At 47.5% G+C, this 24,069-nt stretch overlaps 1 protein-coding gene across 2 annotated transcripts in view; it reads left to right on the top strand.

Moving 5' to 3' along the window:
• The first annotated feature begins 1,484 nt into the window (after positions 1 to 1,484).
• LOC144612518 (15-hydroxyprostaglandin dehydrogenase [NAD(+)]-like) overlaps positions 1,485 to 24,069 on the top strand; it is a 37,162-nt gene continuing 14,577 nt past the window's right edge. For both annotated transcript variants that reach the window (XM_078432110.1, XM_078432112.1), the window contains exons 1-4: positions 1,485 to 1,637; positions 2,757 to 2,880; positions 5,343 to 5,449; positions 9,871 to 9,967. In XM_078432110.1, the coding sequence (XP_078288236.1) occupies positions 1,545 to 1,637; positions 2,757 to 2,880; positions 5,343 to 5,449; positions 9,871 to 9,967 (421 nt within the window). In that variant the 5' untranslated portion in view covers positions 1,485 to 1,544. The remainder of the gene's footprint in view (positions 1,638 to 2,756; positions 2,881 to 5,342; positions 5,450 to 9,870; positions 9,968 to 24,069) is intronic.

The raw sequence follows: 24,069 nt of genomic DNA on the forward strand, positions 1-24,069 counted from the left end.
GTCTATTGTCTATTGTGCTGTTCAAGGACTCGGCAACGGACCTGAACGAGTACGTCTGCTTGCTCCTAACATCACGAGGAAATGTGTGGAGGAGTGCAGGATGGAAATTGGTGGTGAAGTTGACGAAGTCAGTGAGTTCTGCATGGGTGCAGGAGGTAGCACCAATGCAGTCGTCAATGTGGCGGAGGTGGAGTTCGGGGATATATATACAGTGCATATACAAACAATAATAGTGCAAAGAAAAATATAATGCCCCCCCAAGTCTGTGTAGTTCAGAGTTTATTTGAGGCGGTGGTGTTTAATAGGGAAGAAGTTGCTCCTGAACCTGGACATTACAGTTTACACCTTCTTCCCGATGGCATGGGTGAAATGAGAGCGTGGCCAGGGTGGTGTGGGTATCTGATGATGCCGGCTGCCTTTTACAGGCAGTGACTCTTGTAGATCCCTTCGATGGTGGGGAGGTCAGTGCCCTTGATAGACCGGGCAGTGTCCACTTCAATCTTCTTCACCTATGACGGGTTGCTCCAGAGATGTTGGTGGGCATGTTGAGTCTGAAGAAGGGTCTCCACCCAAAACGTCACCTGTTCCATTTTTCTCCAGAGATGCTGAGTTCAGCATTTTGGTGCCCACCTTCGGTGCGAAGCAGCATCTGCCAGTTCCTTCAAGTTCCCGACACGTGTTGCTTGACCTGCTGAGATACCCCAGCACTTTCGTGTCCTCTTCCCCCAGAGCAAAGTACTTTGTGCACAAAATGCTGGAGTAACTCAGCGGGTCAGGCAGCATCTCAGGAGAGAAGGAATGGTTGACGTTTCGGGTCGAGACCCACAAATCCATCTATGGTCTTCCAAATACTAAAATCTCACATTTTCTCGACGATGTTGAAAATAGTCACATTTTTATCTTTTCACACAAGAGGGAGAATTCTTCTCTGGCTAATTTCTGTCCATCAAGTATCCAATCAATCATTGGTAAAGTGATAGAAGTCACCAAGAGGGGGGTCTCGACCCCGAAACGTCAACCCATTCCTTCTCTCCTGAGATGCTGCCTGACCCGCTGAGTTACTCCAGCATTTTGTGGAATAAACACCTTCGATTTGTACCAACATCTGCAGTTATTTTCTTAAAGTACTTTGTGCTTTTGCCTTGACAGTGCGTGGCTGAGAGGGAGCAAGGGAAGAGGCTCTGTGGTGCAGGGGAGGGGAGGGGAGGGGAGTGTGGGGGGTAGGGTGGGGGTGGTGAGAGAGGACTGAGGCTTTGGGAGGGGGGGGGGGTGATGCATCCTCCCAGTGCGTTTGTCCCGCCGTCACAGAAAGCTCACAAACATCCAGCACGTGATGCAAGTATTGCCAGCAGATTGAGGGCGGTGAGTGCAGGGAGGGGAGGGAAGGGAGGAGGGAGGAGGGAGGGGAGGGAGGAGAACTTTGCTGAAGTAGTCCGCACGCAGGGTGACAGCCCACTTTGGCTCCGGGAGCCGGCGCTGCTGGCAGAGTTGATAGAGGTCCCCCTCCTTGCCCGGCCCCCCGCCCCACCCCACCCCAGGCAGAGATGGCTCTGTGTGGCAAAGTGGCCCTGGTGACCGGAGCGGCGCAGGGCATCGGCAGGGCGTTCAGCGAGGCGCTCCTCCAGCAGGGTTGCAAGGTACACTCACCCCCCCACCCCCCCACCCACCTCTCAACACCCCACCCACCCCTCCACACCCCACCCAACCCTCCACTCCCCACCCCTCACCCCTTCACCACCACCCACCCACACCCCCCACCCGCCCTCCACCCCCTACCCACCCCTCCACCCACCCTCCACCACCCCCACCCACCCATCACCCTCCACCCCTTACCTCACCCCTCCACCACCCACCCCTTCACCACCCACCCTCCACCACCCACCCACACTCCCCACCCACCCACCCACACCCTCCACCCCTCCACCACACACCCCTCCACCCCCTACCCACCCCACCCTCCACCACCCCCACCCACCCATCACCCCCCACCCCTCCACCCCCACCCACCCATCACCCCCACCCACCCATCACCCCTCACCCACCCACCCCCCACCCCTCATTCCGAGAGAGATTCGCCGGCGCTGCCTTTCCCCGGTTCTCCGTCCCTTCCCTCCACCACCCCCCCCCCTCCATTCCCTCGCAACCTCATCCCCCCCCTCGCTACATTCCCTCCATCCCTTCCCTCTATCCCAATTTCTGTTCTCTCTCCATTCTTTCCTTTCAACCCCCCCCCCCTGTTCTCTTTCCCTACCTTCTCTCCATCCCTCCCAACGATCTCTTGTTCCCTTCTCTCCATTTCACTTTCAGTTCTCTCTCCATTCCTTTCCCTCCATCCCGCCCCACTAATCTCACTCCATCCCTTCTCGCCAAGCGTCCATTCTCTCTATCGTTCTCTCCATCCCTCCGCTTCATTCTCTCTTCATCCGTTCTCTACTTCCCTCTCTCCATTCCCTTGCCATCCCTTCCTTCCTCCCCTCCCCTCTACACTCTCTCCATCCTTTCCCTCACTCCCTCCCTCCTCCGTACATTCTTTCTCCAACCCTTCTTACACTCCTTTTCTCTGTCCTCTCCTCCGTCCATGTTCCCTCCAGCCCATTCCCTCACCATCCCATCCCTCCACCCCTCTCTCTCCATCGCTTCCCTCCACCCGCTCCCTATCCCTCTCCTCCACCCTGTTACCTCTCCGGTTTTACCGTTGTTACCTCCACCCCCTCTCCATTCATTCTCTGCCTTCTTCCTCCTGTGTGTACTCCCAGGTTGTCCTCCTGGACCTGAACCGTAGTATCGGTGAGACATGCAAGGAGGAACTGGATAGAGAGTTTGATCGTGCCAACAGTTTATTCATTGCCTGCGATGTGGGCTCGGAGGAACAGTTGAAATGTAAGTGGCGTAAGATAAGGTTTGAGCCTCTTTGGCGATAAATATAATCAACATTATAGCCACAGACTGTTGAATCTTAATTTGATCAATAGCACAATGTAACTGATTGCAATGTTTTGCAGATTGATAGTTGCAACAGTGATGTGTAGGTTAGTTCAGTAAATGTCAACCCACACAGACAACACCCACACACATTCATATCACCCGCCTCTTGTATTAATATTTGTGTCCAAAATACAATAATGTATTATTTGATGAATGCTTTAACTTGTACCATAGGACTATTGAGATCTTAATCATCTTGCTACATTTAGACTCAGAGTGACTTTTATTTTATTGATCTGTGTTAGAGTCTATATGGCCGGCACAGTGGCGCGGCGGTAGAATTGCTGCCTTACAGCGCCAGAGACCTGGGTTCGTTCCTGACTACGATGGGTGCTGTCTGTACAGAGTTTGTACATTTGCCCTGTGACCGCGTGGGTTTTCTTTGGGTACTCCGGTCTCTTCCCATGCTCCATCGACGTACAGGTTTGTAGGTTAATTGGCTTTGGAAAATTTGTAAATTGTCCCTAGTGTGCCGGATAGTGCTAATGTATGGGGATTGCTGGTCGTCACAGACTCGGTGGGTCGAAGGGCTTGTTTCTGCACTGTATCTCTAAAGTCTAAAGTCATACAGCACAGTAACAGGCACGTCGGCCCAGCTTGCCCATGCCAACCAAGATGCCCATCTACACCAGTCCCACCTGCCCGCGTTTGGCATATATCCCTCTAAACCTTTCCTATCCGTCTACCTGTCCACATTCCTCTATGTGGGGTTTTTGCTCAATGTGTTTAATGTTATATTTAGTCATACAGTCATATAGCACAAGAAAAAGCCCTTCAGTTAAACTCTTCCATGCCAATCAAGATGCCCCATCTAAGCTAGTCCCATTTCCCTGCGTTTGACCCATATACCTCTGAGCCTTTCCTGTCCATGTACCTGTCCTGGGTCACTAGGTTAATTCCCGGAATGGCAGGACTGTCATATGTTGAAAGACTGGAGCAACAAGGCTTGTATACACTGAAATTTAGAAGGATGAGAGGAGATCTTATCATATCATATATCATATCAGCCGGAAACAGGCCTTTTTCGGCCCTCCAAGTCCGTGCCGCCCAGTGATCCCCGTACATTAACACTATCCTACACCCACTAGGGACAATTTTTACATTTACCCAGCCAATTAACCTACATACCTGTACGTCTTTGGAGTACGTATCTTATCGAAACGTATAAGATTATTAAGGGTTTGGACATGTTAGAGGCAGGAAACATGTTCCCAATGTTGGGGGAGTCCAGAACAAGAGGCCACAGTTTAAGAATAAGGGGTAGGCCATTTAGAACTGAGATGAGGAAAAATGTTTTCAGTCAGAGAGTTGTGAATCTGTGGAATTCTCTGCCTCAGAAGGCAGTGGAGGCCAATTCTCTGAATGCATTCAAGAGAGAGCTAGATAGAGCTCTTAAGGATAGCGGAGTCAGGGGCTATGGGGAGAAGGCAGGAACGGGGTACTGATTGAGAATGATCAGCCATGATCACATTGAATGGCGGTGCTGGCTCGATGGGCCGAATGGCCTCCTCCTGCACCTATTGTCTATTGTCTAGTATCTTTTAAATACTGTCATAGTACCAGCCTCAAGTACCTCATCAGGTAGCGCATTCCACATATCCATTACCCTCTGAATGAAAATGTCGCCCCTCAGACTAAGGCCAAAGGCCTGTTTCTGCGCTGTATCTCTAAAGTCTAAAGTCCTGTCAGCTTGACAGAGAGGTCAATAACTAGTAGATTACAGGTCTAAGTTATGTGTAGGAAGGAACTTCAGATGCTGGTTATACACTGACGAAAGACACTAAATGCTGGAGTAACTCAGTGGGACAGGCAGCATCTCTGGAGGGAAGGAATGGGTGACGTTTCGGGTCGAGATCCTTCTTCAGAAGGATGAAGGGTCACGACCTGAAACGTCACCCATTCCTTCTCTCCAAAGATGCGGCCTGCCGTGCTGAGTTACTCCAGCATTTGTGTCTCCTGACAGATCCAAGTTAACTGGTTGAAGGACTGGAGGAGAGGAGGTATCAGAGGGGTAACGAGCAGGAAAGTGGGCGAGAGACTGACTGGCCACGTCTTCAAGCAACCCAGCACAGCATTAATGAGCTAAACAAGTGTGTTCTTCGGCAGAGTGGTGGGTCCATGGAACAAGCTACCAAAGGAGGTAGTTGAGGCAGATACTTTATAAGACACATGGACAGGTACATGGATCGGAATGGTTTACAGGGATATGGGCCAAATGCGGGCAAACAGGACTAGCTCAGATGGACCCTTGGTCGGCATGGATGAGCTAGGCCAAAGGCCTTGTTTCCATGCTGTGTCACTCTATGACTCTGCAACACTCTGCTGCTCTGTGATTGTATGCTGTGTTAATTCTTTAGGTGCTTTTAAGAAAGCAATTGAACACTATGGAGGTTTGGATATACTGTGTAACAACGCCGGAATAAACAATGAAAACAACTGGGAAAAAACAGTCGACGTTAATTTGGTAAGAACACGGTAATGCGCGACATGTGCAAATAACTCAAGCGGGCTTTATCAAGATGTTTATATGGTACGATGGCGCAGCAGTTAGTGCTGCTGCCTTGTAGCCCCAGCCGGGTTTGAACCTGATCTCAGGTGATGTCTGCACGGAGTTTGCACACTCTCCTAAGGTTTTTGTCTGCATCCTCCTGTTTTTCTCACCCCAGAGAGATGCGCTTGTTGTTTCTGTGTAGGAAGGAACTGCAGATGCTGGATTAAAGCGCAGATAGACACAAATTACTGGAGTCATTCAGTGGGTCAGGCAGCATCTCTGAAGAAAAGGAATAGGTGACGTTTCGGATCGTGACCCTTCTTCAGACCCTTCTTCAGAGTGAGCGATTTAGTTGTAGTTTGCGGTCACGAGCCAAAACGTTACCTATTCTTTATCTCCAGGGATGCTGCCTGACCCGCTGAGTTACTTCAGCACTTTGTCTATCTTGTGCTGCTTGTTGGTTAACTGGCAAACATAAAGTAATCCTTAGTGTAGATAAGTGGTAACATGAAACGAAGTAGAGGATATGAGAGAGAATAACTAACAGGGCCACTGGAGACAGGGAGTGGAACCTATGGGACTGGGACCTGTCATAAACCCAATGGATCAAATGATTGTTATGGTATGGTCTGGTAGGAAAAAAAGTTAATTATTAGATGAAAATCGCTGATGTTTTTTTACGGGAAGGCGGATGTGTCTTTCATCTCACACAGGACATTGCCGTTGGAATTCCCAATTGATAGCTAATTGGGCTGTGGTTTTACAGTCTAATTACAATTTTTGTTATACTGCTTGATTGTCTCTTTCTTCTTAAGCGAGCAATTTAGTTGTCATATCATATCATATCATATATATACAGCCGGAAACAGGCCTTTTTGGCCCACCAAGTCTGTGCCGCCCAGCGATCCCCGTACATTAACACTATCCTACACCCACTAGGGACAATTTTTACATTTTACCCAGCCAATTAACCTACATACCTGTACGTCTTTGGAGTGTGGGAGGAAACCGAAGATCTCGGAGAAAACCCACGCAGGTCACGGGGAGAACGTACAAACTCCTTACAGTGCAGCACCCGTAGTCAGGATTGAACCTGAGTCTCCGGCACTGCATTCGCTGTAAAGCAGCAACTCTACCGCTGCGCTACCGTGCCGCCCAGTAGTTCTAGTTTGTAGTTCTAGTTTTGAAGATACAGCATGGAAATGGGCCTTTCGGTCCTCTGAGTCAACACCAACCTTAAATTGGCACTATCCTACACACCAGGGCCAATTTACAGAAACCCATTAATCTACAAACCCGGGATGTGGGAAGAAACTGGAGCACCCAGAGGAAACCCACGCGGTCACAGGGAGAATGTACGATCTCCGTACAGACAGCACCCGTAGTCAAGATCGAACCAGGGTCTCTGGCGCTGTAAGGCAGCAACTCTACCATTGCACTACCATGCTGCCCTTTGTGAAGGTGACCGACCAGAGGTCTAAAGGTAGGAGTTGGCAACACAATTGGACAGAGTAGAGAGAGCGGTAAAGTAGTTGTACGTTACGCTTGCCTTTATCAGTCAAGGGATAAATCAGGAAGTCATTAGCAGGTTCAGAAAATCTTGGTTAGCCTGAATTTGGAGTATTTCATGAAGTTCTGGTCACCCCATTACACGAAGGATGTGGAGGCTTTGGAGAGATTGAATAAACCTGGATTGTTTTTTTTCTGTAGTCTCGGAGGCTAAGGGAAGACCTGATAGAAGCATATAAAATTATGAGCCATAGATAGGATAGACCATCAAAACCTTTTTCCCAGGGCAGAAATGTCAAACACTAGAGAGCGTAGCTTTAAAGTGAGAGCTTCACACGCAGGGTGATGGGTGCATGGAACGAGGTGCCGGAGGAGGTAGATGAGGCAGGTTGTATCGCAATGTTTAAGAAACATTTAGAGAGATACAAGAATAGGACAGGTTTGGAGGGATATGGGCCAAATGCAGGCAGATGGGTCTACTGCAGATGGGACATGTTGGTCAGTGTGGGCAAGTTGAGCCGAAGGGCCTGTTTCCACGCTGTACGACTCTATGAGACAAGACAAGATATGACAGGCAAGTTTATTTTCAGACAGATAATGGGAGATGCCTGAACGCACTGCCAAGGGTAATGGTGAAAGCAGATATGATAGTGACGCTTAAGTATTTAGATAGGCGTATGAATAATTGGGAATGGAGGGATATGGATCATACTGTATGTAGGCAGAAAGGATTAGTTTAATTTGGCATTATGTTCGGCACAGACATCCCAATGTTCCTTGTTTTACTGCACTACCTTCTTTGAATGTAGACTCTGAGTTCTATTGAGAGTTCAACATCATATCGGAGAGTTCATAATCGACAGACGAACTGGAAGGGAGGCAAATAAGCACTAAATCTGTTTGCTTTTCTCCTAATTAGAAAAGTCTGTCTTTGTTACAGAGCCATGGAAAGATATGCCTCTTGGTTTTAACTATTAACTAAGAACCAATTCATCAGTATTCCATACGCATCGTTATTACAAGTTTCCAATCTGCTTTTGGCAAATAGACCATGTTTATTTTATATGTGTAAGAAAGAACTGCAGATGCTGGTTTAAATCGAAGGTAGACACAAAATGCTGGAGTAACTCAGTGGGACAGGCAGCATCTCTGGAGAGAAGGAATGGGTGATGTTTTGGGTCGAGACACTTCTTGGCTGAAGAAGGGTCTCGACCCGAAATGTCACCCATTCCTTCTCTCCAGAGATGCTGCCCGTCCCACTGAGTTACTCCATCATTTTATGTTTCGTTTATAGTTTAGTTTAGTTTTGAGATACAGCGCGGAAGCAGGCCCTTCGGCCCACCAAGTCCGCACCGATCAGTAATCCCCACACACTAACACTATCCTACACGCACTAAGAACAATTTTTACATTTATACCAAGCCAATTAACCTACAGACCTGTACATCTTTGGATTTGTGGGAGGAAACTGAAGATCTCAAAGAACACCCACGCGGTCATGGGGAGAATATGGTCAGACAGTACCCGTAGTCAGCATTGAACCCGGGTCTCTGCCACTGTAAGGCTACAACTCCACCGCTGCGCCATCGTGCCGCCCACTTCGTGCTGAACACTCTGTGTTCTGTGCTGGTCAATGTGTTGTTGTTCGTCCTTCGGGTTCGAAGATGACCATGACTTCACTTTCAGTTGGAGGATTGGTGACTGTGGGTCCGGAAGTGACTGGTGAGGCCAATCCGGGCCCAGAAGGCACGCCCACACGTAGGACACAAGTGGATGCAGTGGGAGTGGAGGTAGCCCGGGCCTTGCGCGCGGTGCGTTTCCTCTGAGCCTCTGCAGTGCGTCTGTTCTCTGCTGCACGGGCTCCTGTGGTGAGCTTGCTACACCAGATTGGACGGTCCAGCTGCTATGTCCACGTTGTAGCGAGCTAGTTCTTTGGCGGCCAGTGCTGTTCTCCTTTCTGGTCTATCTGCCTTGATGTTATCCAGCAGGGTTCTCACGTTCCACGTGCCGAGGTCGAGCACCTTCAACTTGTTTATCTTATTATTTTGACCACTGATTGGAATCCCCACCAGCCGCGGTATGCTGGCCAAGTGAAGTGAAGCAGGCTATGTTTGAGGCACATTTTCTAGCCCCTTCCTCCATGGAGGTGAGCAGAGCGAATCCTAAAGAGGGCTGCTCAGACACCCGGGGGGGGGGCTGCCGAACTCCACTGCTGCTTCGGTCCAGTAGAGGGCGACCCTATGCCCTGGGCCGCCTGTGTGCAGGTTGGTGACTACAGCTTCCAGTGTATCCACACCTGCTGCTTCGCCACTCTCCCATCGCCACAGGACGTGAGGTTGCACGGTATGGGGTTGAAGTCATGACTTGCGCTTGACTTGGATTTAAGTGAGGGGGGAGTTGCGCAGATCGTCGGCCTCACTCTCTCGTCCCGGCCTATCGGGTTCCAGCAGCAAGACATAGTCGTGATGGCTGGGGACAGGTCAAGATGCAGTGGATGGTCAGAAGTGTCCCACGTATCTCACTCTGCCCTGTTTGCGCTCCACGGCGCTTTGCTGGGATCGTCTTTCTGCCCGTTGAACCTTCTGGTGGTTTCCTCCGCGCGATCCGCCGAACCCAGGCTTCACATGCTAGGTAGACAAGCCCTAAAGCTGCTGGAACCAACGACTTGCCGACTGTACATATGGCATGCACACAAGACAGTGGAGACATCGTGGGGCGGGGTCGTCTAACGTCCGTACAAGTCCCATTTAGGACTTGCCCACTGCCCAATAAACGTACATACACTCCCCATATCTTTTTTAGATGACCCAGTTTATTGAGGAGTAACAGAACTTTTGAAAACAAAAACTGCTTATTGAAAGATGTCTCTATTTTTCAAATGCCAGATCGCTGTGATACGAGGAACATACTTGGCTTTGGAGCATATGAACAAACTGAATGGTGGGAAAGGAGGAATTATTGTGAACGTGGCCTCTTTAGCAGGTAAGATTTCTGATGATTTTAGTTTAACCAAAGCCTGCTGTAGCAAATTGATTGAGCGAAAATTGCCATACAGAATACAGCAGGCGATTAGAAAGGCCAATTCTATATTTCCCTTCATTGCAAGAAGAATTGAGTACACAAATAAAGAAGTCTTACTGGAACTATTTAAGTCCTTGGTGAGCCCACATATGGTATGCAGTAATTTTGGTATGACACATGTCCCCATGACACTAACTGGAAATAATGCAACTGATGAACTAGTGAACACTATTTGTATTGCACAGGCTGAATTGGTTACATGGACTGGAGAAACAAGGAACTGCATATGCAGGTTTAGCAAGGAAAGACACAAGTAACTCAGTGGGCCAGACATTGGACAGGAAGATTTGGACAGATACATGGATAGAATAGGTTTAGAGGGATATGGGCCAAATGCAGGCAAGTGGGACTAGCGTAGATGGGGCATGTTGGTCAGTGTGGGCAAGTTGGGCCAAAGGGCTTGTTTCCACACTGTATGACTCAATGACCGTATGAGTCTATGACTCTCTATCAACTTAGCTCAGATTCGACCCCTCAACTTGCACTCTAGGAGCAATTTACCGTGGCCAGTTAAACTACTAACCCACATATCTTTGGGATATGGGAGGACATTTTAAAAGCCATTGAAAACCCATGGGGCCACAGGGAGAACCTGCAAAAGTCCACACAGACAGTAACCAAGGTCTGGATTGAACTCGCATCTCTGATATTATGAAGCAGCAGTTTACCAGCAGCCCCACTGTGCTGCCCTCAAGAGGATGTTTGTGATAACTGGATGTAGACACAAAATGCTGGAGTAACTCAGCAGGACAGGCAGCATCTCTGGAGAGAAGGAATGGGTGACGTTTCGGGTCGACACCCTTCTTCAGACCGATGTCAGGGGAGTGTGTGGGACAAAGATAGAATGTAGTTGGAGACAGTAATACTGGTGGGAGAACTGATGCTCTTCGTGAGAAAGATACAGGGTTTGGAGGTGCTGTACTGTCTTTTCCAACAGGAGAGGGGAGAAGAAGGGAAGACCAGAGTGGGAAAGATTGATTATGCTGGCTGCTTTCCCGAGGCAGTGTGGTGTAGACAGAGTCAATGGCGAGGAATCTGGTCTGTATGTGATGGATTGGGCTACATCTACAATAGTATGGCATTGTGGGTACCTTTACTTCCCCTCTTTCAGGAGTAGCATTCTAGAGATTGGATTCATGCCCAACTCTGGTACTGAAATCTCCAAGGAATTTGATCCTGATCTCCTTTGGTGAAGTAGTCAAGGCTTATTTAAGATGTGACTGAAATCTGACTGTTTGGAACATGTACCTGCCTGAAGGTGCAGTTTACTTGCACCTTAAAAGCACCAGCACGGACGTTGGTTGACTGGGAGGAGAAGGTGCCTGAAGACGCAGATATCAAACATGGCGCCAATCTCATGGTCAACTGGGCAGCAGTGATCCCACCCTTGTATCCACTTTTAATCCTGGACTTCAACAGGCACCACAAGGCATAAAAAAAAATACCAACACTGTCTCTGCAAATTCCTTTAATTCGCTGGAAGGACAAGTGAACGAGCTATACTCATTGCACCGAGACAGGCCCTTTGGCCCATCTTGTCCATGCCCAGCAAGTTGGCATTCAGGGTCAATCCTATTTGCCTGCATTTGGCCCATATCCATCTAATGCATTTATATCTATAAAGCTGTCCAAATGTCTTTCAAAAGCCGTAATTCATGAATTCATAAGTGATCGGAGCAGAATTAGGGCTTTCGGCCCATCAAGTCTACTCCACCATTCAATCATGGCTGATCTATCTTTCCCTCTCAATCTCATTCTCCTGCCTTCTCCCCATAACCCCTGACACCCTTAGTAATCACAAATCTGTCAATCTCCACCTTAAAAATATCTGTTGACTTGGCCTCCACAGCCGTCTGTGGCAATGAATCCCAGGATTCACCACCATCTGATTAAATAAATTCCTCCTCATCTACTCACAAAAGGTACGTTCTTTTATTCTAGAGGCCTCTGGTCCTAGACTCTCCCACTAGTGGAAACATCCTCTCCATATCCACTCGTTCCAGTCTTTTCACTATTCGTATCCATATTTGGATCTGCCTCCATAACTTCCTCTTGTAGCTCGTTCCAGATACAACCCACCCTCTGAGTGAAAAGAATTTGCCCGCTCTTCTCCATCTTAAATCGCTCCCCTTTCACCGCAAGCCTATGTCCTCTAGTATTTTTGAATCTTCTACCCTTGATGAAAGATTGTGAATGTTCACATTATCCACACCCCTCGTGATCTTGTAAGGTTTCCACCAACCACCTCAGTAAGGTTACCACATAGCCTCCTACGCTCCAAAGAATTAAGGCAGTCTTGTGACTATTGTGACTAATGTCAGAGTCTTTCGCAAAAGAAACATCCTCGATTCTGAAACACTGGTTACTATACAGGACAGGCCACATCATTTGCTTGCATGCCTGACACCAGACTCCCAAAATAGACAGTATTTTCTGAGCTGAGTTGTGGAAAAAGATCACCCGTGAACGGAGGTTAACAACAGAGGTTAAGATTTAACGATGTATGAAAGGCTTTCTTGAGGAAATACAATGTTCCCACGGTCTTCAGGGAATTGATGCTGGAAACATTGAAAATTTGAAATGAAAAACAGAAAACACTAGAATAGCCAACAGGTCAGGCCACCATTGTGGAAAGGGAAACAGGGTCAATTTTTCAGGACAAAGACCCATCATCACGATTGAAAAAGAGGCAAAAGAAACTCGGAAAGGTGCAGGGACGGTGGGGAGGAAGATAAAGTCACACAGCATGGAAACAGGCCCGTCAACCCAATCCTCCATGCCGACCAAAATGCTCCATCTAACCTAATCTCATGTTCCACGTTTGGCCAATATTCCTCTAAACATTTTCTATTCTACCTGCCTAAATGTCTTTTAAAATCTTGTTATTTTACTTGCCTCAAAAGCCTACTCTGGCAGCTCATTCCGTTCACCCACCAACCTCTGAGTGCAAAAGTTGCTCCGCAGATTCCTATTAAATCTTTCCCCTCTCACCTTGAACATACGCCCTCTAGTTGTTGATTCCCCAAACCAGGGAAAAAGACTCTGTGCATTCACCCTATCGATTCCCCACATGATTTCATACAAAGTCTAAGAACCATTTAGACAGGTACATGGATAGGATAGGTTTAGAAGGATATGGGCCAAATGCGGGAGGCGGGACTAGCATAGATGGGGCATATTGGTTTGGTTGGCGTGGGCAAGTTGGACCGAAGGGCCTAGTTTCCACTCTGTATGATTCCCTGGCTCTACAACTATATAATATCATACACCTCCACCGTGTTGTCTCTGATATATTTTCTGATATGGTAAAACTGGGCAGACCACAGGGATAAGGTGTAAGTGAGGTTATCTGCCTCAATGAGTGAATGGGAGCAGTTAGAGAGAGAGAAATCATAGAAAAAAAGGATGTAGGAGTTTTGAAATACTGAGCTGGAAGACATGCCCCAGAGGTCAGACTTGGTTCATCTTCAGTCCCAAGAAAAGAAAGGATGAACAAAACAACATGAGCTCGTATCTCATGGACATCTGAGGCAGACCAAGACATCAAGTCACCTGTGTTATAGAATTCAATATGGAGTTCAGAAGGCGAGAATGTGCCCAGATGGAACATAAGGTGTTAATGGTCCATTGGCATTTAAAGCAGAGAAGGACCATTCGGAATGGTATTGAGTATCTCAAGCTCATACACCAGGAAGACTCAACACAGGTGCCTTACGATGCTTCCACTCTCGATATTTCGACTTTGCGATGGTGCAAACGGCAGCAACCCGTAGCGAGCCGCAGCTCACCTCCCGGGCTCACGATCACGTGTATTCAGTGCATTTTGACCTACGATATTTTTGGTTTCTGATGGGTTTTCTCTGAAAGTAACCCCATCTGCACCATGTTCTACTGTCTTATGTTCTGTTCTTCTGTTCTATGTTCTATGTTCTACTGGCCTGTTCTATGTTCTCCTGTTCTATGTTCCATGTTCTCCTGTCCTATGTTCCGTGTTCTCCTGTTCTTTGTTCTACTGTCCTATGCTTTATTTGCCATAAGCAAATATGCAACTGCCCAGTGAAATTTCGTTTTGCATATATTACACGTGTGGGCGCCGCCATTTTTGGCGCCGTTATTCAAAGTTCAAAGTTCGGTCGGCCCGTGCGCTCGATGTACTGGAGCAGTTCCCACAAACCGACGTCCCTCCCCTCTCCTCGCTCGGCCATCTTTGTGTCCTAGGGACGCCTCCTGCAGCCGATCTTGAAGGCGCTGGAGGCATTCCCCGGTTCACCCTCCTACCTTGCCCTTGCTCCTCGCATCGGACGTCTCCAGCTCCCTCCCGGTTTCGCCGTCCGATGAGCCTTCGCGTCTTCCGGGCGGGCGCCACGTCCGCGACACCTCTGAAAGCCCTCCATGAACAGCGGAGGAAGAAGCCCATTTTATAAACCTTCCAGCCTGTGGAGCACCTCTTGCTCCACTGTGTGCCAGTGTCTACAGTTCCTACAGCAGTCACCTCAGAATCCAGAGAAGTGCAGTGGAAGTAGGTCGTCCTTGATCTCAACAGACACAAGGAACTGCAGATGCTGGAATCTTGAGCAAAACACAAAGTGCTGGAGGAACTCAGTGAGTGAGGCAGCATTTCAGGAGGGGATGGACATGTGATGTTTCGGGTCGAGACCCTTCTTCAGACCCCAAGCGACTGTCTCTAAAGAGGAAATATTTTAAAGATTTTCTTTCTTCTTTGCACCATTAAAATTCACTGTTGTTCAAGCCAAAGACTTTTTTTCCCCTTGGTTTAGATTGCATTAAATCAATATTTGGTAAAGATCTCTGGATATTTAAATGAAACATTATCATTGGATTTTAGGTGACCATCCTAGTGAAACCTACAACACTGAACTACACGTTGATAAGGTGGTAAAGAAGACATTTGGCATATTTGGCTTCATCGATCTGGGTTAGGAGTATTGCGTGCAGTTCTGGGTGCCCAGGACCGATCCCCACACATTAACACTGTCCCATACACACCAGGGACGATTTACACATACACCAAGCCAATTAACTGACAAACCTGTACGCCTTTGGAGTGTGGGAGGAAACCGAAGATTTCGGAGAAAACCCACGTGATCATGGGGAGAATGTACAAACTCCGTACAGACAGCTCCCGTAGTCAGGATCGAACCCAGGTCTGTGGCGCTGTGAGCCAGCAGCTCCACCGGTGTGCCACTGTGCCGCCCTAGATTAAGGTGAGAGGGGCAAAGCTTAAATTATATTTGTGAGGCAAGTTTGTTTGCACAGAGAAGGGATTGCCTGAAATATACTGCCAGGAGAGGTAGTGCAAGCAGATACAACAGTGGCAGTCAAGACGCATTTAGACAGAACATGGACAGGCAGGAGGTGAAGGGATATCGATCAGATGTGCAGTTTAAAGTGGCAACGTATACAGCACATTGTGGCCCAAAGGGCCTGTTCCACTGCTGTGCATGTCTATCCCTTCGATACCACCTCTTCCACAGCCAACAATGGACCATTGTGGGCTCCACATTTCCTTGGTCATCAGTGCCGGCTCTGATTTGTTCTGAATCTTTTCATACCTCTAGTTTCCCTCTCCCCGGACTCTCGGTCTGAAGAAGGGTCTGGACCCGAAACGCAACCTACTATTCTCCGGAGATAGACAATAGGTGCAGGAGGAGGCCATTCGGCCCTTCGAGCCAGCACCGCCATTCAATGTGATCATGGCTGATCATTCTCAATCACTACCCCGTTCCTGCCTTCTCCCCATACCCCCTGACTCCGCTATCCTTAAGAGCTCTATCCAGCTCTCTCTTGAATGCATTCAGAGAATTGGCCTCCACTGCCTTCTGAGGCAGAGAATTCCACAGATTCACAACTCTCTGACTGAAAAAGTTTTTCCTCATCTCAGTTCTAAATGGCCTACCCCTTATTCTTAAACTGTGGCCCCTTGTTCTGGACTCCCCCAACATTGGGAACATGTTTCCTGCCTCTAACGTGTCCAACCCCTTAATAATCTTATACGTTTCGATAAGATCTCCTCTCATCCTTCTAAATTCCAGTGTATACAAGCCTAGTTGCTCCAGTCTTTCAACATATGACAGTCCCGCCATTCCGGGAATTAACCTAGTAAACCTACGCTGCACGCCCTCAATAACAAGAATGCTGCCTGACCCACTGAGTTACTCAGCATTTTGTGTTTATATCGTCTGTAGCTGTCCACGTTCTAGGAAAGAGATCATGTGGCCATAAATGAATTTACTTCTGCAACTTTGACTTCCCATGCTTGGTCTGTAGTGACTGATTTCTTGACCTTTCAGCATCTACCCATCACTGGATAAATGTGATGTGCATGATCTTACTGTGCAACATATTTTTTCTTTTCATCCTTTATCAATGATTTGCCTCTGCCAAGGGAGGCAGTTATTCCTTGTATACCCCTATTCAGTCTCTTACAATATTATTCAACTCCATTAAATCTCCACTCTCTCTTTCCAAAGAAAATAAGTCCCAGCGTCAACAATCTCTTCATTAAAGCAAAATTCACCAGCCCCAGTAATACCTTGCCAAACTTCCCCAGCTTTCCCTCCAGTGCCTTGATACATCAGTGTCACTTCTTCCACTGGACTTTATCTTGCACGAAACGTCATTCCCTTTATCATGTGGATGGCTCGATGGTAACCATGTACAGACTTTCCGCTGACTTGTTAGCACGCAACAAAAGTTGTTCACTCTACTTCGGTAAGCGTGACAATAAACTAAATCAAAATAAACGAATGTTTTTTGGTGCATTGGCACAGAATGATATCCTCAATCAGCAAATGACTGGCCGCAGATACCGAGCTTTGCAAGCCAAGCATTTTCCACCCTCAAAATAACAAATGGAAGGAAGCTGTGCTGAAAAATCACAGTGACAGAAGTTCACAGTGCCCTGGTGTCTGGCGATGTGCCGTTCCTGTACTTGGAGCTGCCTCGTCAGTAACTTGTAGATATTGCGTCTCATCAGCAAGACGGCTGGTTAAATTTCTTTTTGCAGATTGGGGAAGCTGCCTTCACTACCCCTTACACACCCACGGCTGTGCAGCCAAGTACCACCCTATCAACAACGAGAGGGTGGTCCTGAGCTACCAGCTACCTCATTGGAGACCCGCGGACTGTCGTTAATCGGTCTTGATCTTGCACTATATGTTATTCCCCTTTATCCTGCATCTGTACACTGTGGACGGCTCGATTGTAATCGTGTATTGTCTTTTCGCTGACTGGATAGGTCGCAACAAAGAGATTTTCACTGTACCTCAGTACACATGACCACGATAAACTAAACTAAATCAAGCCAAACTTATTGTCAAATGCACAAGTACTGAACTCATAGCTAATATTGTAGGGAAAGTTGCTGTCTCTACCGACAGAAATAAAAATGCAATAGGGAGGTCATGTTTTAATATAAATGCAACCCTTAATGCATTGGGAAGTTTATGCCTTGCAGGGTATAGCAATTTATGAGAAGGAGTGTGTGGGAAGGAACTGCAGATGCTGGTTGACATCGAAGATAGACACAAAAGGCTGGAGTAACTCAGCGGGACAGGCAGCATCTCTGGAGAAAAGGAATAGGTGATGTTTCGGGTCGAGACCCTTCTTCAGAGTGAGAGTCGGGGGTGGGAAACTAAAGGTATGAAAAGGTGCAAAGAACAAATGGTCTACTCATACCTTTCATTCATTCGTTCAGTAGATGGGGTCATGGGTCAAAACCCTGTCTGAAGAAGGGTCCTGACCCCGAAACGTCACCTATTCCTTCTCTCCAGAGATGCTGCCTGACCCGTGGAGTTACTCCAGCATTTTGTTGTGTATCTTCAATTTATGGGAACGTCTGTCGGTGATTGTCACAGGGCATAAGTATGATATTTCCAGGAAAGTTGAAACATCAGCTTTCTGAACACTTCACTATCAACTCTCTGCAGCTTCTCGGGGTCTCGGGCAGAGCAGTCCTCAAACCAAGCTCTGATTTCCCAGATTCACACTGACAATCCCAGCTTAGATTCAGACTCCCTTGCTGGGCTCCATGTGATTTGCTTCTGATGCGTCTGCTGGATGTCCTCGAGGATCTGACGCCTGACAAACAAATGGAGGTGGAGCGTCGAGAACGCAGGGGGACCCGCACTGCCGGGAGCTACCTGGCGGGGCGCCGTTGAGAACGAAGTTGGGCCCGGCGGGGGGAGAGGGGTGGGGGGGGATGGGGCGCCTGCTGCCACGTGCGGCAGCAGGCAGGAGATAGGACTGTTCGATTAACCTTTGTGTCTTTGTCGGCGCCGGAAACATGGCGACACTTGTGTACTCTTTAAGCGAGGTCTGATATATGACTTTACCGGGTTGTATACAAAACAAAGCATTTCACCATACCTAGGTACAAGTGACAATAAAATATCATTGAACTCCACTGGAGTTTGGCCTAAATTATCATTCCTCTGTCTGTGGAGTTGGGTTTGAACTCATTCTACTCACTTCCTGCTCTGAGATAGGAGAGGCATCGGCTGAGTTGCGCACTATTACCCAAGGACGTCGAGCGAATAAGGAAGAAGGCACCAATGGAGGGCGGGTTGGCGTCGAATAGACTGACAAAAATAACTTGAACAGAAAATGGACTCTTATACACAGAGGGAGCAGATTCAGTCATGATCTTTAGAAGGCAAATATTTGAAGGGTCAGGCGTGAAGGAGGGTTATTAATGATCACGCCAATACCAGCAATGGATTTTCCATAGATGGACACAAAATGCTGTCGTAAATCAGCGGGTCAGGTAGACAGTATTAATGTTGGTAAAGTTGGATAGGATAGGAAAGGTTTAGAGGGATATGGGCCCAAAGCAGGCAGGTGGGACGAGTGTAGATGGGGCATCTAGGTGGGCCTGGGCAAGTTGGGCCAACGGGCCTATTTCTGTGCTGTGGTAGAGGTTCTAAACTTATTGTGATGAAAGGAACTGCAGATGCTGGTTAGTCCGATGAAGGGTCCCAACCTGAAACATCACCTATCAATGTTCTCCACGGATGGGCCTGACTTTGTCTTCTTCTAAATTTATTGAGTTTTGGTTTTAGGAAAAATTGTCTTTCTGCCGAAACAATTTTTTTCCGCCCTCTGCCTTGCTGATTGTTGAACTGGACCATGGACCGATTTGATTGAATACAGTAACCATATCTTCCTGACCACCACCTCACACTCCGCTAATACCCGCTAACACACACCAAGACAGCACTCACTTCCAGTGGATTTATTGATGTAAACATACTGCAAAATATCAGGCTGATCTCTGTGGTGATGGAACCTTCAACGGGTAAATTGCCAGATGAGGGTGGTTTTTAGTTTAGCATGGAAGCAGCCCCTTTGGCCCACCGGGTCCACACCAACCATTGACCACCTGTTACCCCATTCCCTACAAAAGTAGGGACAATTTACCGAGGCCAACTAACCTACAATTAACCTACAAACCTGTATGCCTTTGGTTGGGGTATAGGAGGAAACCGGAACACCCGGAGGAAACCCACGCAGTCACAGAGAGAACGTGCAAACTCCATACAGACAACACCCGAAGTCAGGATCGAACCCAGGTCTCTGGAGCCATGAGGCAGCGGCTCTCCCAGCTGCGCCACTGCCACCCAACTGTTGTTGGGGGGGAGAGAGTGGAGTCTAACAAGCAAATTCCTCTTACATAGCTGTGGTCAGGGCTTCGCTTCACAACCTGGATACCAGATTGATCCCTGGGATGGCAGGACTTTCATATGAAGAAAGACTGGATAGACTAGGCTTATACTCGCTGGAATTTAGAAGACTGAGGAGGGATCTTATTGAAACATATAAAATTCTTAAGGGGAGAGGCTAGATGCGGGAAGATTGTTCCCGATGTTGGGGAAGTCCAGAACTAGGGGTCACAGCTTAAGGATAAGGGGGAAGTCTTTTTAGGACCAAGATGAGAAAACATTTCTTCACACAGAGTGGTGAGTCTGTGGAATTCTCTGCCACAGAAGGTAGTTGAGGCCAGTTCATTGGCTATATTTAAGAGGGAGTTAGATGTAGCCCTTGTGGCTCAAGGGATCAGGGGATATGGAGAGAAGGCAGGTACGGGTTACTGAGCTGGATGATCAGCCATGATCATATTGAATGGCGGTGCAGGCTCCAAGGGCCGAATGGCCTACTCCTGCACCTATTTTCTATGTTTCTGTGCTGCTGATTGATTTCAGAGTTCATCCAACAGCCTTGCGTATCAATGCTTTCAGTTCACTCCTGTTCCGTTGTCGAGCTGCACTTTTCAAATACACGTAATCTCAGCAAAGAGTTAGGTTCACGTGGTAACAAACATTGTTTCGGCATCTTTTCAAGGATATATCACTTTGACATATTGCAATATCAAATTGCATTCGGAATTTGTGGTATTTATGGTATTTATGGATTCTTCTCTGATTTGTACACCGGATCTCATGCATAGAGAGTTGGCTCCACGGAGCCTTGGGGGAACCTCCTCAGCAGAGTGCACTCAGTTCAAGAACGACTGGAAAAGCCTGAACTATAACAACACCTCTTAAGGCCGCTCATAATGCATTTCACTTTGAATTCTACATCTGGCATTTGGCGCTTGAGTGTTCTCTGAAGTGATATCACCCCAGCAGGTTTTGATCAATTGAAAGATACAGCATGGAAACAAGCCCTTCAGCCCACATGCACTAGTTCCATGTCCTCGCTCTTTCGCACCCACTCCCTTCACGCGAGGGGCAATTTACAGAGGGCAATTAATCTACGAACCTGCATGTCTTTGGGAGGTGGGAGGAAGCTGGGCCACCTGGAAGAAACCCACGCGGTCACAGTTTAGAGATACAGCATGGAAACAGGCCTTTTGCCTGTGACTGAGTCCACGCTGACCATCGATCACCCGTTCACACTAGTTCTATGCTATCCAACTTTCTCATCCACTCTCCACACACTACAAGAAGCCGATTCACCTACAAACCCCGCATGCTTTTGGGATGAGGGAGGAAACTGGAGAACCCAGAAGAAAACCCATGCAGTCACAGGGCAAATGTGCAAACATCCGCACAGACAGCACTTGAGGTTAGCAATGAAGGCGGGTCTCTGGCGCTGAGTGGCAGCAGCTCGACCAGCTCTACCAGCTACGTCACTGTGCCATCCTTTTAGATAGAGTCATAGAGCCAGCCGTACAGCACCGAAACAGGTCCTTCAGCCCATCTTGCCCATGCCGACCCAGCTGCCCCATCTACACTAGTCCCGTCCTTGGTCCATATGCCTCTAAACCTTTCCTGTCCGTATACCTGTCCAAATGTCTTTTAAATGCTGTTATAGTACGTGCACCAACGACCTCCTCTGACAGCTTGTTCCATGTACCCACCACCCTTTGCATGAAAAAGTTGCCCCTCAGATTCCTATTAAATCTTTCCCCTCTCACCTTAAACCTATGCCCTCTGGTTCATGATTCCCCGAGCCTGGGTAAAAGACTGTATGTTTTAATTCAGAGCACGGAACATTGGTAAGATTGTGATGAATGGGAAGGTCTTTCTGCTGTCAACTTCCAGATCCAACCATGGTGAATCTCTTTTCACTCCCAGAAGTTTGATTCTGGCAAGTCTACTCACTTAAGAGATTTTCCAACAGGTCCACAGGGCCATGCAGTCAAGCAAACCTGAGCAAATGAAAGTGAGGGCAGTGCAAATAACATTAAACGTTTTATGGATTCTAACAAGTGATGCAGGCAACACCTATTTTTTACTAGGGTTTATTTATTTTTGTGTCAGTGAAAGTGATAATACTTCTCTTGACAAGTCTCAAAAAGACTGCTGTAGATAAATGTGTTACCTGAAAGTTTATTTATACTACATATAAACAGAGAAACATAGAAAATAGGTGCAGGAGGAGGCCATTTGGTCCTTTGAGTGAGCACCGCCATTCATTGTGATCATGGCTGATCATCCACAATCAGTATCCCGTGCCTGCCTTCTCCCCGTATCCCTTGATTCCACTAACCCCTAGAGCTCTATCTAACTCTCTTTTAAATTCATCCAGTGAATTGGCCTCCACTGTCTTCTGTGGCAGAGAATTCCACAAATTCACAACTCTGGGTGAAAAAGTTTCTTCTCACCTCAGTTTTATTTTCTCTGGTTGGCAAGTATATGTTAGGTAATGGTGATTACTCCTTTATCATGGAACTGCAAGGAAACCTGACTGTGGGGAGATAGGTCAGGTCAGTCCAGAGACCTGAGAGATGTACAAGATCATGAGAGGCGTAGATAGAGTAAATGCACAGCGTCTTTCCCCCCCGAGTAGGGGAATCGAGAACCAGAGGGCATAGGTTTAAGGTGAAGGGGGAAAGAATAAGAATCTCAGGGCCAACTTTTTTACACAACGGTAGTGGGTGTATGAAATGAGCTGCCGGAGGAGATATTTGTTAGCTTTGTTTAGTTTAGCTTAGGTTAGTTTATTGTCCCATGTGCAAAGGTACAATGAAAAACCTTTTGTGTGCTAATCAGTCAGCGTAAAGACTACACATGATTACAATCAAGCCATCCACTGTGTACAGACCCAGGATAAAGGGAATGACGTTTAGGGCAAGATAAAATCCAGTGAAGTACATTTAAGATAGTCCGAGGGTCTCCAATTAGGCAAATAGTAGCTCAGGACTGCTCTCTAGTTGGTGATTGGATGATTCAGTTGCCTGATAACAGCTGGGAAGAAACTGTCCCCGAATTTAGTGGTATGCATTTTAAAACTTCTGTACCTCTTGACTATGGGAGAGGGGGAGAAGAGGGAGTGATCAGGGTTGTTGAGTTCGTGTTCCCGGTCAGTTGGTTTACGCCACTCATAATTTTATACACTTTTATCAGGTGTCCTCCGAACCGGTTTTCCAGAGAAAACAATCCAAGTCTGCCCGAACTCTCCTTATAACGAATACCCTCTTGTCCAGGCAGCGTTCTGGTAAACCACTTCTGCATCCTCTCCAAAGACTCCACAGCCGTGCTGTAATGGCGTGATGGAGATGAGTCAATCTGTTTTCTTAGAGAATTGTGCATAGAGTGCATAGAGTCATAGTGTGGAAACAGGCCATTCGGCCCAACATGCCCACACCGGCCAACATGTCCCAACTACACTAGTCCCTCCTGCCTGTGTTTGGTCCATATCCCTCCAAACTTGTCCTATCCTGCCTAAACCTGTCTAACTGTTTCTGAAAAATTGGGATAGTCCCAGCCTCAACTACCACCTCTGGCAGCTTGTTCCATACACCCACCACGCTTTGTGTGAAAAGATATACCTCAGATTCCTATTAAATCTTTCCCCTTCACCTTGAACCTATGTCCTCTGGTCCTAGATTCCCCTACTGTGGGCAAAGAAATTCTGTGCCGATTTATTCCTCTCATGATTTTATACACCTTATGCATCTTTGTCATTCTCTTACTTGGAGGCCTGGATCATTGAGTATCTTCAAGGTTGAGATTGATAGACGTTTGGATGCTAATAAATAACAAGATAAAAGGTCCAGGTAGGAAACTTGACAAAGTATATATGATTAGCTATGATAGTGAATGACAGAACAACCTTGAGGGGCCCATGGAGCCACTTCTGCTTCTGGCTTGTGTGCTTTCTGCTTAAGTTGGCCATTTCCCTCAACAGCTCTGGCAACGTCCGCACGGTAGCGCAGCGGTAGAGTTGCTGCTTTACAGCGAATGCAGCGCCGGAGACTCAGGTTCGATCCTGACTACGGGTGCTGCACTGTGAGGAGTTTGTACGTTCTCCCCGTGACCTGCGTGGGTTTTCTCCGAGATCTTCGGTTTCCTCCCACACTCCAAAGACGTACAGGTATGTAGGTTAATTGGCTGGGTAAATGTAAAAATTGTCCCTAGTGGGTGTAGGATAGTGTTAATGTACGGGGATCGCTGGGCGGCACGGACTTGGTGGGCCGAAAAGGCCTGTTTCCGGCTGTATATATATGATATGATATGATATTTCCAATCATTTCACTG

This window comes from Rhinoraja longicauda, chromosome 3, assembly GCF_053455715.1.
Source record: "Rhinoraja longicauda isolate Sanriku21f chromosome 3, sRhiLon1.1, whole genome shotgun sequence".
NCBI classification, from domain to species: domain Eukaryota; kingdom Metazoa; phylum Chordata; class Chondrichthyes; order Rajiformes; family Arhynchobatidae; genus Rhinoraja; species Rhinoraja longicauda.